This window comes from Cherax quadricarinatus, chromosome 61, assembly GCF_038502225.1.
Source record: "Cherax quadricarinatus isolate ZL_2023a chromosome 61, ASM3850222v1, whole genome shotgun sequence".
In the NCBI taxonomy this organism is placed as follows: domain Eukaryota; kingdom Metazoa; phylum Arthropoda; class Malacostraca; order Decapoda; family Parastacidae; genus Cherax; species Cherax quadricarinatus.
Window position 1 is genome coordinate 5,395,340 of NC_091352.1, and position 19,750 is coordinate 5,415,089.

Below are 19,750 nucleotides of genomic sequence, written 5' to 3' on the forward strand. Positions count from 1 at the left end.
TCAGGCCGATTAACAGGATTATCAGGATTGCTAAACTAATGGTATCGAGGTTATCTCTCAGCCGGGCATTGAGTAGAGGCAAGGCTTCTCTTCATCATAAAGTTCATTCTGTTGCGTCTTAAATTTTAACGCATGAAACATGCAGAGTTTACATCGTGCACATTATACTGCTCAGTTGCCACAGATGTTCACTGTGAATAAGGGAAGCAAGGCGGAGAGCCACTGCAATGCTCAGGGTCTATGGGTCGAGTGTGTGTGTATTTGTATATTTGAATATCTATCTATCTATCTATATATATATATATATATATATATATATATATATATATATATATATATATATATATATATATATATATATATATTTGTATGTGAAAGACAATAAAGTTTTCTGTAATGACGTATGGAATGTTGAGAGTGCAGTGATTGGCGGGCATATATCCGGAACGTCTGGGTCGTCAGAAGGCTTCCAGGAATGACTGGGTCACCAGGGCTACAAAAAGGAGTGTCGCGAGGCACTCGTTCCTTGGCATAGTTTGACTGCCGACAAAAAACGCCTTGCAGTGCTTCCTGTTGTTTTGTTGTACAGTACCGTGTGTGAGGCATCCGCTGGGCTGGGCTCTGGTGTGCATAGGCACGCACACACACACACACACACACACACACACACACACACACACACACACACAAGACACACACAGACACACACACACACACGCACGCACGCACGCACGCACGCACGCACGCACGCACACACACACACACACACACACACACACACACATACACACACACACACACACAGTATAGATAGGTGGCCAAGGACTGCAAACCTCGCTCAAGGAGAAAGATCCTGGGGTGACCATAACACCGAGCATGTCTCCGGAGGCACACATCAACCAGATAACTGCTGCAGCATACGGGCGCCTGGCAAACCTGAGAATAGCGTTCCGATACCTTAGTAAGGAATCGTTCAAGACACTGTACACTGTGTACATCAGGCCCATACTGGAGTATGCAGCTATAGTTTGGAACCCACACCTGGTTAAACACGTCAAGAAATTAGAGAAAGTGCAAAGGTTTGCAACAAGGCTAGTTCCGGAGCTCAGGGGTATGTATGTCCTACGAAGAAAGCTTGCGGGAAATCGGACTGACGACATTGGAGGGCAGGCGGGTCAGGGGAGACATGATAACGACATACAAAATACTGCGTGGAACAGATAAGGTAGACAGAGACATGTTGTTCCAGAGAGGGGACACTGAAACAAGGGGTCACAATTGGAAGCTGAAGACTCAGACGAGTCAGAGGGATGTTAGGAAGTATTTCTTCAGTCATAGAGTCGTCAGGAAGTGGAATAGCCTAACAATTGATGTAGTGGAGGCAGGAACCATACATAGCTTTAAGACGAGGTATGACAAAGCTCTGGAAGCAGAGAGAGAGAGAGAGGACCTAGTAGCGATCAGTGAAGAGGCGGGGCCACAGGCTGTCTCGACCCCTGCAACCACAATTAGGTGAGTACACATTCAAACACACACACACACACACACACACACACACACACACACACACACACACACACACACACACACACACACACACACACACACACACACACACTGACGACACTGGAGGACAGAAGGGTAAGGGGAGACATGATAACGACATGCAAGATACTGCGTGGAATAGATAAGGTGGACAGAGACAGGATGTTTCAGAGAGGGAACACAGAAACAAGGGATCACAAGTGGAAGCTGAAGACTCAGACGAGTCAAAGGGATGTTAGGAAGTATTTCTTCAGTCATAGAGTCGTCAGGAAGTGGAATAGCCTAGCAAGTGATGTAGTGGAGTATGCAACACCAGTATGGAACCCACACCTGGTCAAGCTTGTCAAGAAACTGGAGAAAGTGCAGAGGTCTGCAACGAGACTAGTTCCGGAAGTAAGAGGTATGTCCTATGAGGAGAAGTTTAAGGGAACTCAGCCTGATAATAATGAAAGAAAGGATTAGGGGTCAAATGGTAACGAACAAAAAACGGAGAGGAATTGAAGTAAATAGAGACATTATTTGAGAAATGGGAAACAGTAACACGAGGAGGCAGCTGGAAGTCGTGAGCACAGGTGAGCCCCAGGGACATTAGAAAGTATTCCTTCAGCCTCAGAATAGTCAAAATGTGGAACGACCTGAAGAATAGTACAGGAAGAATCCATACATAGCTTAAAAAGGAGGTACGACAAAGCTCTTGAAGCCGGGAGAGAGCGGACCTAGTAGCGACCAGCAAAGAGAGGCCAGGAGCTGTAACTCGGCCCCTGTAACCACATATATGTGAGTGCGCTACTTGTTATTGAAAAAGAAAAAAGTCATGATCGTCTAGAGTCTAGACCAATAAAATAGGAATATGTGATGATCTAAGTTAATATTTTAGAGAATCAATATATAATAAAATATTAGAAAGTCTAAAACAAATTATATGAAAATTTCTGAAAAAGATAAATGAAAATCAAATCAGCTGTCATTTAAAGACGAACAAAATAGTTAAAAGGAAAAAGCCAGAGCCAGAGAAAAAAATTGGCAAATACAGGAAATCATCCAACGTCAAGACCAACCAGACGTTCAACAAGCCTGATACCAATATATCTTCCAATATATTATTAGCATTATTGTTATTATTGCTTTATTATTATTACTGTTTTATTATTATTATATTAGAGACAAGCATTAAACCCGTACGTGTCACACAGCGCTGCACCAATATAAGAAAAGAACGAACAAACTTCGAAAAAGAATTAGTTTACAAGAGCAAGACGGAACCAAATCATTTATTTTAAAGTCTGTTAAATGTAAAGCAAATGTGAAAAAGTGCCCCCAAGGTCGACGACAAAATCCACGTTGAGATAACTGATATTGAAGGAAGTGGAAGGTAGCTCTAATATTTAAATCAAGAGCCCTTCACCAAAATCAAGGAGCCCTCCATAAACGGCACAGTAGAAGCTACTATTAAATCACGGTACGAGTGGAATTTAAACCTATGGCGAGTGACTCGTAAAACTCCAGGCCAGTGCGTAAGCCACTGGGCCACCTGGCTACAATAAGATTCAACCAAATAGGTAATATACATATGCAAACCCGTTCCGTGGTATGATTGCAATCGTGTTATTACGATTTCGTGAGTGAAGTTACTGCTAACACTGAGAAAAGCAACAGAACTTCATGAAATATCACCCTGCGCTTTAATGAAGCTACAGGCAAGAAAGCCATCGGATTTAGATAAATGAACCGGTGGACATACGTAAAATGGTATTGTGCTTATACTCAGAAACGGTGACTAGTAAGGCCCTTTAAACTACAGATATGTCTCACTGACAAGTGTATTGGCAAAAACTCTGAAAAAAGCTTTCAGAGAAAAGTAAATTCACTTGAAGAGGTGGTGGTGGTGGTTTCTTAGTAAGGACGCAACACGGATCTTAACCATGGTCTATGAGACAGGAGAGGGGTGTTCTGCCTTTACATTGGTCCGGGGCCCCGGCTGTGAATTTCTGAAGGGGCCTCATAGCCATAGATGTTTTCTTTTTTTATTTTTTTTTTTCAAATTTAGGAACTTGTATAGTTATAGGTCAACAAAAAAATTTCAAAATATATAAAGTATGTGTTTCCTGGTCATTCTGCTGGGCAGGAAATAAAACATTTATGAAAGTTTACCAATGGTTTTATTGGACTTCAGATTCTCAATTTTGAGAGAAGCCTCAGCCTGCCCCCAGGGGCCCCATGGAAGTCTTGTTCCGCCTTGCAAAATTTCTCTTGGAAGCCCTGGTCTTAACCAGACGATGACCGCTCAGTGCTGAAGCATCCGCTGCTTTAGCCAAGCTAGGTTTTACACCCCATTCAAAAAACATGTTTACTCCACAGCAGTGTATCCCAAGATAACATGTTGATACCGTTGCTGGTGTCCTAAGACGAGGGCAAAAACCTGCTATCAAACAGTATATCAGACACATTGACTAAACAAGCCTTATATAAAAAAATATTATTATTAAAAACGACACTTATCAAGGAGCTTGATAAAGTTCTCACTGAGCGAAAAATTGTTTTTATATAAAGAATTAAAATGATAATGTGTTCGCTTACTATCTACGTTTAAAGCTGTCAAACACACACTGTCAACGTGTCGACCTGCTGTCTATCTTTGAAGCTGTCAAACAAATACCGTCAACGTGTCGATTTGCCGTTTATCTTTGAAACTATCAAACTCTGTCAATATATTCGCTTATTGTCAATTGTCAATCTTTAAAGCTGTCAAACACGCGAATTTCCAATCAACAATATCCTGAATATCAAACGTACTAAGCTACTACAGACAGAAATGATTGGGCAGATTAATTTATTTACATTTCAAATAATAATATTTCGATGGAGTTCCCTTTGAACGACCAATCTGGAAGATACAAAACAAGGTAGGAATAAAAGGAATTTATTTTGTAACGTATAAGAGATTTTATGTTTAAAAGGAAGATACCGACAAGAAAAGAAATACTCGTACTAAAAATGTCACCAGCGGTGTCCCCCAACGATTACTACTAGCACCGATAATGTGCGAAATTTATTAAAATTATTAATCAGAATAAACTAAAATACTCTATAAACATGAACTCAAATTAAGTTGTAACAAATAACTGTCGATGAATAAACAAAAGGGTAGGCGAGGGGCTCGAGCCGCGGTCCGTAAATTGACAGTCCGACACTATTGTCTCGACTAGCGCGGACCTGTAACAGGAAGGAACCGGAACTAATACTTACTGCATTATATTCCGCCAGAGGCACCAACTGTAACCCAACTACAGACGTGTTTGAGAATGAAGGAAAAATCATATATATTACTAGGAATAAAAATACTGAAAAATATTCTCACTGGTTGACAGGACGAGAACGGGAGAGATGATAACCAACAATCCCACAAATCGGATTAGAAACTTTAAACGGAATTTTGGAATGTCTTGAACCATTTAATAATCCAGGACGGACCAGTAGGTCTTCTCAACTTTCCCCTCTGAATTGTGGACTAGTTATGAATTTTGTGATATATATTTTTCTGCATAATAACCGCACACATGATAAAAGTACACGAAGAAATATATCAAGATCTGATGACCGAGGCAAAAAGAAGACAAGTGGGTATAAAGACACGTAACGCAGCAGCTCAAGTCCGTATTGCAGATGACGTGTCGCTCAGGATTGAGCTTTATCAAGTCGACAGAACAAACTCAAAACTACCCGGTGGATAAAAAAAGATACATCTAATGTAATAGTCTTTATTGGTACAACGCTTCGCCCAAAGGTGAGCTATATCATGATGAAGCCCACTCGTGGGCGAAACGTTATACCGAAAGGGTTTCAGTGCATTGTCTTTTTACCAGTTGTCAGTGCTATGCCCTTGTTGAGAACTTAACTCTTTAAATATTCATTCCGTCACTGTCACCTCTCCTCCCCTCCCCAGCTTACCGGAAAGTATACTTAAGGTGTAGTTTTGAGTTATTCTGTGGTGATGATAGAGCTAAATCAAGATCTCTTAGCAGCATAAACTGAGAGAACAAGAGAGCACAGTTGTCAACCGAGAACATGCAATGTTAAAAAGATACTACAAAGCTTTTCTTCGTAAACAGAATGACAGAAAAATTAACTGGGATCCTGGATGGGGCTGTATGTGCCACAACCTCTGGAAACTAAACAGTTTTGGTTAACTAAACACTGATGACGGGACACCACAGGCATAGCTCTGTTCATGTAACCACAAATAAACGTAAAAAATAGGTATTCTCACTCACACACACACACACACATAAATCAGGGACTGAAGAAGTGGGTGAGGTGACAAAGGATGGCAGGGATATATATGCAGAACAGAACATTCAAAGAAATCTTCAAGGAATGAAAGGAAACGCCAAGAGAAGGAGGTAATAGCAAGCAACAAAGACTAGAGAAAATAAGAAAGACAAAAGAAGTGAAAGTACTGATTAAATCAGATCCAACGAAAGATATGGAACCTAATAGAATATCACCTTGGGTAGGGGCAAGAGGAAACAGAGTAGCCTCATAATGGTGATTTGCAACTCAACAGACACATGGCAAGCGCTGAACAGTTGAAACGCTGCAAATGTGATCCCAGTTTACAAAAACGAAAATAGAGGAAGGGCCGAGTTAAGAGATCAGTTATGCTGACTAGCCTGCTGGCTAATATACTAGCAATCATTTTAAATTATTTTTTGTTGCTCCCATCCACCAATTCTAGCACCCAACACCTCTTACATCATCAACCACTATGGTGTAGCTTCTTGTACCATCTCAACGCTTAAAGCATTGGAAACCACTGAAGTGCAAACTCACAGACATACCCAAGGCTCATCTTGACACCCGTCATTACTACCCCTGCACCTTCATCCCTATCCCTCCCTTCCCGCAAAACACAACCACACCCGATGACAACCCCACAGGTTAATCTACCCTCCTCTCCCAAAAATCTGGAATACAATGATCAGTGGGGAACTACAATCAATGTAATATATATAATCAGATTAAATTAAAGAGTAAATGAAGAAATCACGGATCGCATCATACTCGGAGAACCCCATATAACTAGTATGATCAAGGATACAATCTTCTTTAAAGGAGATCGTATAAGAAGGGAGAAAAATAACTGGTTAAGACTTGATGATATGTGTGTAATTTACAAGCAACAATGGGGTCTCAGAGTACGTAACTAGTTCAATTATTACGGAAGACCCCACAAAATTTATTGCCGTCAGATACAGCTAATCTCCCAGAAAGAGAAGATCAAGGCAGGAATAAGACAGGAAAAATGCAGGTTGGTAAAAAGACAATGCAGCGATGTCAATATTGGTACAACGTTTCACCTACAATAATGAGAAAGATGACAGCATATACAGAACATCCAAATTGGATGGTCAGGTGTACATATGCTCAGTAGTACACCGCATGAGGCCTACTGATTCACCCTGAGTTTCCTTTGTCCTCTGATAGTGTGTGCTGTGGGAGTCGCCAAAGCGAACATGCCACTTGTTTATGGTATTAGTTTGATTGTAGATGACTCCAAATACCTACGTTTAATCTTATCTTTTTTTTTTTTTGCAAAAGCAGCTTCTCTGTTCCATGCCATGATGTCCGAGTGGTGAAGCACCATGATTCACTATAATACCAATTTCCCTTGAAGCATCATGCTTCACTGTCGTTCACATACAGTCTTATACAGAACCCAAAGACGCAGGAGTCTACAGCATCCTATGGTGGATGTGTGACCAAGTTCACATTGGAGACACTGTTAGGAGTGAACATTAAAATGGTATAAAATACCGACAGATTGTTAGGTAAGACACATATGCAACAGTTAGGTATCTTTATTTCGAAACGTTTCGCCTACACAGTAGGCTTCTTCAGTCGAGTACAGAAAAGTTGATAGAAGCAGAAGAGACTTGAAGACATTGTAATCAGTCCATCACCCTTAAAGTTTTGAGGTGGTCAGTCCCTCAGTCTGGAGAAGAGTATTGTTCCATAGTCTGAAACAATATGGAGTTGAAGTGACAGGATGGAGCCTTATATAGCGCCAGGAGGTGAGACGTAGGTCACTAGTAGAACGCAGATGTTGGGAGGTCAGGTCCCTCTCAAATCCAGCCGTTCTCACTAGTAGAGGTTGTCGAAGTTGATTTCAGGTCTGTACCAAAATACCCTTGTGTTGCAGTGTCTGACAGATTGAACATCCCAACATCTCCGTTCTACTAGTGACCTACGTCTCACCTCCTGGCGCTATATAAGGCTCCATCCTGTCACTTCAACTCCATATTGTTTCAGACTATGGAACAATGCTCTTCTCCAGACTGAGGGACTGACCACCTCAAAACTTTAAGGGTGATGGACTGATTACATCGTCTTCAAGTCTCTTCTGCTTCTATCAACTTTTCTGTACTCGACTGAAGAAGCCTACTGTGTAGGCGAAACGTTTCGAAATAAAGATACCTAACTGTTATAAAGTAAAAGGACACAAGTGCAACTAATGTGACATTTATTGTGGCAACGTTTCGCTCTCCAGGAGCTTGATAAAGCTCCTGGAGAGCGAAACGTTGCCACAATAAATGTCACATTAGTTGCACTTGTGTCCTTTTACTTTACATATTGTCGGTAATTCTACCAACTTTATTACTACCTAACTGTTGCATATGTGTCTTACCTAACACTGTTAGGAGTCTTCCCAAATGCCTACAAGAACACATGTCCGTAGAATAGACAGCATCAACAAATCCTGTGAACAACAACACCCACTCCCACATCATGGCATGGGACGGTGAGGCTACTTTTTCAAGAAAACGACAGGATTAACCAAACTAACAGTACAAACCTGGTATGTTCACTCTGGTGACTCCCACAAAACACAACATGAAGCAAATCCAGCATGGGCCAGTGGGCCTCTTCCAGTGCGCTACTCAGCATGAATACTGGGCCCTGGGTGCCCAATATGAGCTGTCATTTTTCTCTGTTGCTACGTATTTGATAAACCCCAGTCATGGGTAAAACGGTCTACTAAAAGACTGCATTAAGTATATTTTTACCGCTTGTCGGTACCATCCTTTTTTGAGTAAAAAAAAATTGCCTCTTATTATCGTCGAAAATGAGAGGCAGATTTACCGACGAGGTTAAGAGGAAATAGTGAACCGTCGAGGCTTAACCATGTGTTCCCTTTCAAAAAGTCAACATAGGTAACAGAATATAAAATACCCATGAGGCAAGAGATCATCAACGTGTACCCACATTCAGCAATCTGTCGGAAGCGAACTTAAAGAAAACAAGAGAACTTGACACGGGACTTAGGTGATGATCCGTTCAGTGGTTAAGCATTCACTGGCTTATCCCAGCTAAATTTTTCACATCAAACAAAAATAGCTAACTACATAATAATGCGTAGGATAAGTTGTCAATGCGTGGAACACTCTGCCCAGTAGAATAATAGAGGCCAAGACCTTGGGTAGCTTTAAAAAGAGAATGGACAAATATATGAGTGAAAAGGGATGGGTTTGATTAGTACCTGAGGTACTGAAGCAAATTCTTGGATAGCTTCAGGAAAGAGTTGGACAAAAGTGTGGGTGGGAGTGGGTGGTTTTGATAAGGATTTACCTTGTATGGACCAGTAGGCCTGCTGCAGTTCCTCCATTCTTATGTTTCTATAATGTTGACAACTTTATCGGTATCCTGATGCACAGGAAAGGTGATCATAAAGGTATTCTCTGGCTCACTTTCAGTAGGGAGAGGAATTCAAGGGACAATATACCCATGAAATAACAATATATTTTTTAACTAAGCTTGCATATAAGCTACAGAAAAGTTTGTCATTCCGTGAGGAATATACAAAAGACACTGGAAGAACCCCATTGTTTAGACATTAATGTAAGGAGGCAGAATCTAGAAACATAAAAGCATGGAAAAGTATAGAATAAAGTCAAGTCCCTGAGAGCAGGGAACAGCATAAGAGCGAGAAAAAAAAAGTCCACCAAAACTGTGGATGGATTTTGTTAAGCCCGCATGGACATGCGGTGAGAGAACTAGCCTGCTAGTTTTAGGATTGGCTTGTCATGGGTTCGAACCCTGTCCGTTCTCTGGGTTATTTTCATTCTTTTTATTTTAACATCATCCGCAAACAAGGAGGGGCAGGGTTTAAACCTTACCCCCTTCTTCAATTACTTGCAATAATGTTTTTTTACGATTTTTAGCGAGGATACATATCGAAAAGCATGAAAGAACACAGCAAGGCCCAGAACTTCAGGAATGGTTGGGTATATACTGCTATGAATCAGTCCATTCATGGCTCTGGAGTAACTACCAGACACTGTGAAATAGCAGATGTCTAGCAATCATTTTCCTGCAAGAACGGAAACAGGTATGAACAGTGAAAAAATAAGCATTGAACTCCCCCAAGGAGATTCAAACTCGAGACAAGATCTCAACCGGTTTCATAACCACTCCAACCCCTTTCCCTTTCTGCTAGGCTCTCGGTCTGTCTATAGACTGCATGAATAGTCACATCTACATCCTAATTTCTTCCCATCTGTTTATATTTATAGAAATACAACCTAGAAAATGTGTTACAGATTTTTCTACAAATTACTGAACATTGATCAGTAAATAGTTATAAAAATATGTTATGCATATTATAAAACTCTCTAAAGCTATTCCTAATGTTCACCCCCCCCCCTCTGAAAAAAATATATTATACCGCATATATTATATGCTCATTTGTTTGGCATAGGTTATACTGCCAGTCATGCTAGAAGGAAGCATTTAAAGCTACCGTAGCTGGAATACCTGATGATATCCCCATCACCTTATCGAGGTTACCCAGCCTGAAGCTGACAGTTCATTGCTTCATGTATCCAACGGATCCTGTGTGATGACATGACAAAGGAAATAGCTAGTTTTGGTTCTCACTGTTACACAGTGAGAGCAGCACACTGCTGATATACTTAATTTAAAAAAATTATCAAAGAGTGAAGCACTCACCAATAGAAGGATAACTGTAGCTCTTGTCATGATGAACCGCAATGGTTGTGGTGGTTATGGTGGTAGTTGTGGTGGGAGGATGAAGCCTTACCCACTCATCCCCTCCCCTACACTCCCTGAGAGCTATAATTCAGGCACTCCTGGCACACGCTAATTTTCTCCCTTTCAATTTGTAACTAAACTTGATCTTACACTATATAAGCCTTCTCAAGTTGAAATTTTGGCTGGATGGAAACACAGGTGTAGAGATGTATGAAAGGGTAACTTTTCCCAAGTATAAGGTGGCACTTCACAAGGCACTGAGGGAGGTGGGGGCCAGGCACACACACGCGCACTTGATGATGGCTCGCAAAGTCCGCTATAACTTGAAGTCAAAACGGACTTGTTTTTCTCCTGGACGGTAACAGGGGCGATTCCAAAATCAAAATATTACGGGTGCGGGCGTGAGGTGGGCTGGGCGGGGAGGTGGGTGCCCAATGATAGTGGTGGTGATGATAGTCCCACCACAAGACGAGTGAAGCACCCGCCTCCCGCCCTAGCCAAGGCTTCAACAAACCCAAGGACACCTGGATTGAGTTTAGTGGGGGCGGGGGGCGCAATGGTGAGTCCCAACCGCGTAACTCAACACTAAATATTTCTAGTCATAAACTTTATACAGACGACAAGCGACCTCCCACTGGAGGGTGGAGGAGACATGTATAAAGTCAGCAGTGGAAGATGGAGAGAGAGAAATCTTTAAACATGGGAGTTGTGAGAGTGATACAGATGTTATGCTCAGTGGGTGGCCCCTGACAAATGGAGCAGCACTAGAGATGACCAGACGGGGCAGCAGGCGCCCGCCCTGCACCACGCTACCTTGAACCATATTCACTCCTACCACAAGGTCCACACTCACATTTACTCTCAACGGCTCTGAACTCCCTCTAGAATGTATCTCCTAATACAAGATGGCGCGAGTATACCATGGATTAAAAAGTAGATATCATAGGCATATAAAAATGAGTGAGGGGGAAGGAAATACGAAAGATATAGGCAAACAGAGACAGACACAAATATATTTCAATATTCAGTATACAGAAAGCAACAATGCAAAGCAAATTATAACTTATGTGACTGTCTTCAAAACTCCCAGAACTGAAAATAAAACAAAATAGAATATAAGTAATTAAAAGCAGTTCTCTGCGAGAGTTGCTAATTTCACACTACGGTATCTGGACACCACATATTACATTTACGAGACTGGTAAATCTCACTTTGCACCGAGAAGCGTGAGCGGTTAAATAAATTAAAAGTTACCCTAAACCTGAATGGGGTGAGCGTGATAAGTGATTCAGGGCAGAGGCTGCGGCCGAAGGAACAGGCCACCTCCAACCAAGGATGACGGACTGATCACGTCAAAAATATTACTACTGTCTCCACTATTGTGTTCGCTAGTACTCGACTGAAGAACCCGTTCAAGCAAGGCGTTTCAGCAATCACGATACCCAAGCTCTGTGCATGTCTTATTCACCAACTTCTCGGCATTGTATATTATAAATAATATGATACCTGTCTGACACAGTAACACTATTATAGTATCTTGGTAGAGAGGAAGTCAGCTGCAGCCAGTCACGAACTGACAACTTAATATCAGGTCCAGTTTCGCTTCTTTTGAACCCTCAATGGTGAGGGGCAACGTGCTAGTTCACTTTGTAATTTAGTTTACGCCACATTATTCCATGTTTATAACACACACACACACACACACACACACACACACACACACACAGAGTGAAGAGGCGGGGGCCAGGAGCCATTATTCGACCCCTGCAACCACAACTAGGTGGAGAACTAAACCTGTAGGGGTCATACAGAGACTGGGGAATTATCTTACTTATAATTTGCCTGTAGTCGATTCCGAGGGTCATTAAAACTGCGTCTCAGACTAGACCACCTGGTCCCAGAGGTAACAAGGTGTGACTCACAGGAAAGCATTACACACACTTATGGTCATACAACGCCTGGGCGATGGAAAGTTTGATCTTGGATCAAGAGCCCATCTCCATAGTACAACGGCACCGCCCCTCTCCCTCTTGCAGGGAGGGGAGAGCACAGAGGTGCACAACGCCGGTATCTTCACAAGAAACACATCTTACAATAAGCAGCTCACTAGTGAGGCAGAAAAACTCTGCACATAATATTACACATTCGTATTAGCTTAACAGACGACTGGTTTGCCTGCTCTATTACTTAGGGTTAATTTATGGAAATACAGTTCTTGCTTCATTAAATGTCAAACTCGTATATTTCCTCGCATTATGTGCTCTTATTAAATGTAAGAAATTCAAAACATAATTTGGAATGTTTTTGATAATTACAAATTTCATTCAGTATGTGCGTGGGCACCTAATAATTTTATGTCCTTTCAAAGTCTAGATATGTTCCGATTGTTCCTGGCACCTTTAACTATTTTAGAGAATTAATAATATTACAGTATTATTATATTTAATAGAAAGGCTAAGCCTGTGGGCGTCACACACTATCTGGGAAATAGGAAATATGCAGTTTTAGCACACACACACACACACACACACACACACACACACACACGGGGCCAGGAGCTGGGTCTCGACCCCTGCAACCACAATTAGGTGAGCACACACACAATATATATATATATATATATATATATATATATATATATATATATATATATATATATATATATATACATATATATATATGTTACTAGCCCATTGCCGGGAGCAATGGGCTAGTAACCCCTTCTCCTGTAGACATTTACTAAAAAAGAGAAGAAAAACTTTATAAAACTGGGATGCTTGAATGTGCGTGGATGTAGTGCGGATGACAAGAAACATGATTGCTGATGTTATGAATGAAAAGAAGTTGGATGTCCTGGCCCTAAGCGAAACAAAGCTGAAGGGGGTAGGGGAGTTTCGGTGGGGGGAAATAAATGGGATTAAATCTGGAGTATCTGAGAGAGTTAGAGCAAAAGAAGGGGTAGCAGTAATGTTAAAGGATCAGTTATGGAAGGAGAAAAGAGAATATGAATGTGTAAATTCAAGAATTATGTGGATTAAAGTAAAGGTTGGATGCGAAAAGTGGGTCATAATAAGCGTGTATGCACCTGGAGAAGAGAGGAATGTAGAGGAGAGAGAGGGATTTTGGGAGATGTTAAGTGAATGTATAGGAGCCTTTGAACCAAGTGAGAGAGTCATTGTGGTAGGGGATCTGAATGCTAAAGTAGGAGAAACTTTTAGAGAGGGTGTGGTAGGTAAGTTTGGGGTGCCAGGTGTAAATGATAATGGGAGCCCTTTGAACTTTGTATAGAAAGGGGTTTAGTTATAGGTAATACATATTTTAAGAAAAAGAGGATAAATAAGTAAACAAGATATGATGTAGGGCGAAATGACAGTAGTTTGTTGGATTATGTATTGGTAGATAAAAGACTGTTGAGTAGACTTCAGGATGTACATGTTCATAGAGGGGCCACAGATTTATCAGATCACTTTCTAGTTGTAGCTACACTGAGAGTAAAAGGTAGATGGGATACAAGGAGAATAGAAGCATCAGGGAAGAGAGAGGTGAAGGTTTATAAACTAAAAGAGGAGGCAGTTAGGGTAAGATATAAACAGCTATTGGAGGATAGATGGGATAATGAGAGCATAGGAAATGGGGTCGAAGAGGTATGGGGTAGGTTTAAAAATGTAGTGTTAGAGTGTTCAGCAGAAGTTTGTGGTTACAGGAAAGTGGGTGCAGGAGGGAAGAGGAGCGATTGGTGGAATGATGATGTAAAGAGAGTAGTAAGGGAGAAAAAGATAGCATATGAGAAGTTTTTACAAAGTAGAAGTGATGCAAGGAGGGAAGAGTATATGAAGAAAAAGAGAGAGGTTAAGAGAGTGGTGAAGCAATGTAAAAAGAGAGCAAATGAGAGAGTGGGTGAGATGTTATCAACAAATTTTGTTGAAAATAAGAAAAAGTTTTGGAGTGAGATTAACAAGTTAAGGAAGCCTAGAGAACAAATGGATTTGTCAGTTAAAAATAGGAGAGGAGAGTTATTAAATGGAGAGTTAGAGGTATTGGGAAGATGGAGGGAATATTTTGAGGAATTGTTAAATGTTGATGAAGATAGCGAAGCTGTGATTTCGTGTATAGGGCAAGGAGGAATAACATCTTGTAGGAGTGAGGAAGAGCCAGTTGTGAGTGTGGGGGAAGTTCGTGAGGCAGTAGGTAAAATGAAAGGGGGTAAGGCAGCTGGGATTGATGGGATAAAGATAGAAATGTTAAAAGCAGGTGGGGATATAGTTTTGGAGTGGTTGGTGCAATTATTTAATAAATGTATGGAAGATGGTAAGATACCTAGGAATTGGCAGAGAGCATGCATAGTTCCTTTGTATAAAGGCAAAGGGGACAAAAGAGAGTGCAAAAATTATAGGGGGATAAGTCTGTTGAGTATACCTGGTAAAGTGTATGGTAGAGTTATTATTGAAAGAATTAAGAGTAAGACGGAGAATAGGATAGCAGATGAACAAGGAGGCTTTAGGAAAGGTAGGGGATGTGTGGACCAGGTGTTTACAGTGAAACATATAAGTGAACAGTATTTAGATAAGGCTAAAGAGGTCTTCGTGGCATTTATGGATTTGGAAAAAGCGTATGACAGGGTGAACAGGGGGGCAATGTGGCAGATGTTGCAGGTGTATGGTGTAGGAGGTAGGTTACTGAAAGCAGTGAAGAGTTTTTATGAGGATAGTGAGGCTCAAGTTAGAGTATGTAGGAAAGAGGGAAATTATTTCCCAGTAAAAGTAGGCCTTAGACAAGGATGTGTGATGTCACCGTGGTTGTTTAATATATTTATAGATGGGGTTGTAAGAGAAGTAAATGCGAGGGTCTTGGCAAGAGGTGTGAGTTAAAAGATAAAGAATCACACATAAAGTGGGAGTTGTCACAGTTGCTCTTTGCTGATGACACTTTGCTCTTGGGAGATTCTGAAGAGAAGTTGCAGAGATTGGTGGATGAATTTAGTAGGGTGTGCAAAAGAAGAAAATTAAAAGTGAATACAGGAAAGAGTAAGGTTATGAGGATAACAAAAAGATTAGGTGATGAAAGATTGGATATCAGATTGGAGGGAGAGAGTATGGAGGAGGTGAATGTATTCAGATATTTGGGAGTGGACGTGTCAGCGGATGGGTCTATGAAAGATGAGGTGAATCATAGAATTGATGAGGGGAAAAGGGTGAGTGGTGCACTTAGGAGTCTGTGGAGACCAAGAACTTTGTCCTTGGAGGCAAAGAAGGGAATGTATTAGAGTATAGTTTTACCAACGCTCTTATATGGGTGTGAAGCATGGGTGATGAATGTTGCAGCGAGGAGAAGGCTGGAGGCAGTGGAGATGTCATGTCTGAGGGCAATGTGTAGTGTGAATATAATGCAGAGAATTTGTAGTTTGGAAGTTAGGAGGAGGTGTGGGATTACCAAAACTGTTGTCCAGAGGGCTGAGGAAGGGTTGTTGAGGTGATTCGGACATGTAGAGAGAATGGAGCGAAACAGAGTGACTTCAAGAGTGTATCAGTCTGTAGTGGAAGGAAGGCGGGGTAGGGGTCGGCCTAGGAAAGGTTGGAGGGAGGGGGAAAAGGAGGTTTTGTGTGCGAGGGGCTTGGACTTCCAGCAGGCATGTGTGAGCGTGTTTGATAGGAGTGAACGGAGACAAATGGTTTTTAATACTTGACGTGCTGTTGGAGTGTGAGCAAAGTAACATTTATGAAGGGGTTCAGGGAAACCGGCAGGCCGGACTTGAGTCCTGGAGATGGGAAGTACAGTGCCTACACTCTGAAGGAGGGGTGTTAATGTTGCAGTTTAAAAACTGTAGTGTAAAGCTGTGATGTAGTCCAGCTGGGCTTGTGAGGTCTCTGGGGAGACCTAATTTAACCAATTATATGGTCACACCTTGCCTTGGCAAACGTCTGTAGCCACGCCCACGTCTGAGGTCTTTTGTTCTTGACGCCTCAGACCTAGGCGTCAGGTCGTACACGTGGTTGTGGAGGGTGCTTGGACCACCATAAAAGCCCAAGGAAGAGCATGATCAGGGGATTCGAGCGGAGCTGCTGCTGGGATGCAGAGCTCCTGAGCAGAGACTTCGAGCGGAGCTGCTGCTGGGGAGCAGGGCTCGGGAGAAGGCTGCTGAAGTCTCTGGAGGAGACTGTTGGACGCATTGGGCAGAGTACTGGCTTGGCGCAGTACTCGTGCTGTGTAGGTCTTAAGAACATAAGAACATAAGAACGAAGGAACACTGCAGTAGGCCTACTGGCCCATGCGAGGCAGGTCCAAGTCTCCTACCGGCTTAAGCCAATGCACCCAACCTAGTCAGGTCAGGTCACATTGACTTAAGGGAGGAACACGGCAACCGACCTGGTAGCACAAGCTATCACGTCTAACTCACACCCACCCACATCTACTCATGTATTTATCCAACCTATTTTTAAAGCTACACAACGTTCTAGCCTCTATAACGGTACTTGGGAGTTTGTTCCACTCATCCACAACTCTATTACCAAACCAGTACTTTCCTATATCCTTCCTGAATCTGAATTTTTCCAACTTAAAACCATTGCTGCGAGTCCTGTCTAGGCTAGATATTTTCAGCACACTATTTACATCCCCTTTATTTATTCCTGTCTTCCATTTATACACCTCAATCATATCCCCCCTAATTCTACGTCTTTCTAGAGAGTGCAGTTTCAGGGCCCTTAGTCTATCCTCATAGGGAAGGTTTCTGATACATGGGATCAACTTTGTCATCCTCCTTTGTACATTTTCCAGAGAATTTATATCCATTCTGTAATACGGTGACCAAAACTGTGCAGCATAATCTAAATGAGGCCTAACCAAGGATGTATAGAGTTGAAGAACAACCTGAGGACTCCTATTATTTATGCTTCTTGATATGAAGCCAAGGATTCTATTAGCTTTATTGCGAACACTTATGCACTGTTGTCTTGGTTTCAGATTACTGCTAACCAGAACTCCTAAATCTTTTTCGCAATCCGTAATATTAAGATCTACATTATTTAGTTTATATGTGGCATGGTTATTGTCCTGTCCAACATTTAGAACTTTGCATTTGTCTATATTAAACTGCATCTGCCACTTCTCCGACCACTGCATCAGTCTTGTGTGCTCGAATGTCCTCGTCAGAATGAATTCGACGGCCTATTTTGGTGTCATCGGCAAACTTGCCGATGTCGCTCTTTATGCCCTCATCTATGTCGTTTATGTAGATTGTGAACAGCAGGGGCCCAACATGCCCTGTGGAACACCGCTCGTGACACTTCCCACTCTGATTTCTCCCCATTTATGCAAACTCTCTGCTGCCTATTTGTCAACCATGCCTCTATCCAGGAAAAAATTTCTCCTCCTATTCCATGTGCTTTAATTTTCCTCAACAGTCTCTGATGTGGGACCCTGTCAAAAGCCTTGGGACCTGTGGCTTAGTTCCTGTGATGAACTGTCCTCTGTGCTATATTGTAAGTTAGATTCATTTTGGTCAAGTTGATTGTGTTCCCTGTCTCACTGCTTATACATACCATCCCATTTATCTAGACCAATGACGTACTCCTGTTCCCAAATATATTATTGTACAAGGACTTAATAATAAACTGTGTTTGAGTAGAATAGTAATATTCACTGCCGTCCCCGTTATTTATTCTTATTTCCATTTATTTATGTTTAGTTAAAGTAGTGAGAGGGTGAGTAGTGTGGAGTGGTGGTGGAAATGAGGAGGTGAAGTTGTAGTCACCAGTGACCTCACATTACCTACCTCCACCATCCCTCCTACTGCCTCACTGTCCCTACCTGCTGACCCCTCCACCCCATATTCCCTAATCATTACCCCACATGACAAAGCACCCTTCTGGCAAAACAGTGATGGAGTGAATGATGGTGAATTTTCTTTTCAGACCACCCTGCCTTGGTGGGTATCGGCCATGTGATAATAAAAATACACACACACACACACATATATATATATATATATATATATATATATATATATATATATATATATATATATATATATATATATATATATGTATATATATATATATATATATATATATATATATATATATATATATATATACACGAGTGTGTAGCATTGTTTGTACCATAGTGGTGGAGGATACATGGAGTGTAAGAGTCCTGCAGCAGCACCAAGGTTCAATGTAGCCTGAAAGTCATGTACAGTACATTGCAACTGATTTTCACACGTTGAGTTACATAGCTGTTTTAACTATTAGGTTTAAAAAATATTTTACAAGAACCTCAATGGAAATAAGTCACTTTGTCTGACTTTTTTTGAGTTATCAAGTAATTTACACTATACATGACAATTGTGCTTTGTGTACCTGTGGTTAAAAAATTACCGTATTTTCCGGCATATAAGGCGCACGAGAATACAAGACATATAAAACGATGTTTCCAAGCAACTGTAAGTAACGTTAGTAAACAACTGCTAAAGCGTAACCCTAAGCCTACCCTTGACCCTGACCTTGAGCATATAAGGCGCAGGATGATTTTCAAGTCTGGTGGGAAAAAAGGCGCCTTAAGACCGGAAAATACGGTGCTTACATTAGTTGATAGTGAGTGAACACGTGATGTGTTGTTCCTCCTCGAGTAGCAGCTACATGAAGGACGCTGTGGCTCCCTACCTTCCGAGGCTGTTCGCCCGACTCAAGGTCGCTCTGGCAGCACCGCAGGGCACAGCCATGGTACCTGGATATATAACACTGGTGTTTTCCTGGGCGAGTGGATGTGGGTTAGGTGGGTGGGTGGTGAGCTGGCGACATGGGCGACGAGTAGGTGAACAGTTATATCATTTTACAGATTATTCCATCCATGTTACTGATGACCAGAATCAAAACATTGCGGTGTACTAATGGGCCTCCTTCAAGGCAGGCGAAACTGCCGAGCTGGAAAATGTACCGAGATTCTTCAGAGCTCGTATAAACTCAGTCAAACACCTAGATTACTGGGAGCGCTTGAAGGCCTCAGAACTGTATTCCTTAGAACGTAGGCGAGAAAGATACATTGTACTCTACACCTGGAAGAAACTAGAAGGCTTGGTCCCCATCCGGCATGCCGAAAATACTATTTATAAACCCTAAGAGGCTTAGAAGACAGTGCAGGATACATCCAGTGAAAAGCA

General features: G+C 41.7%; 1 protein-coding gene across 2 annotated transcripts in view; it reads right to left on the bottom strand.

Moving 5' to 3' along the window:
- Positions 1–19,750, bottom strand: part of LOC128699417 (uncharacterized) — a 162,160-nt gene that overhangs the window by 121,993 nt on the left and 20,417 nt on the right. The window contains exon 1 of one of the 2 annotated variants that reach the window (XM_053792107.2): positions 10,552–11,095. The exons of the other annotated variant lie outside the window; for it this stretch is intronic. Within the exon in view, the coding sequence (XP_053648082.2) occupies positions 10,552–10,581 (30 nt within the window). The 5' untranslated portion in view covers positions 10,582–11,095. Of the gene's footprint in view, positions 1–10,551; positions 11,096–19,750 lie in introns of those variants that run through there. 2 annotated transcript variants of the gene reach the window in all.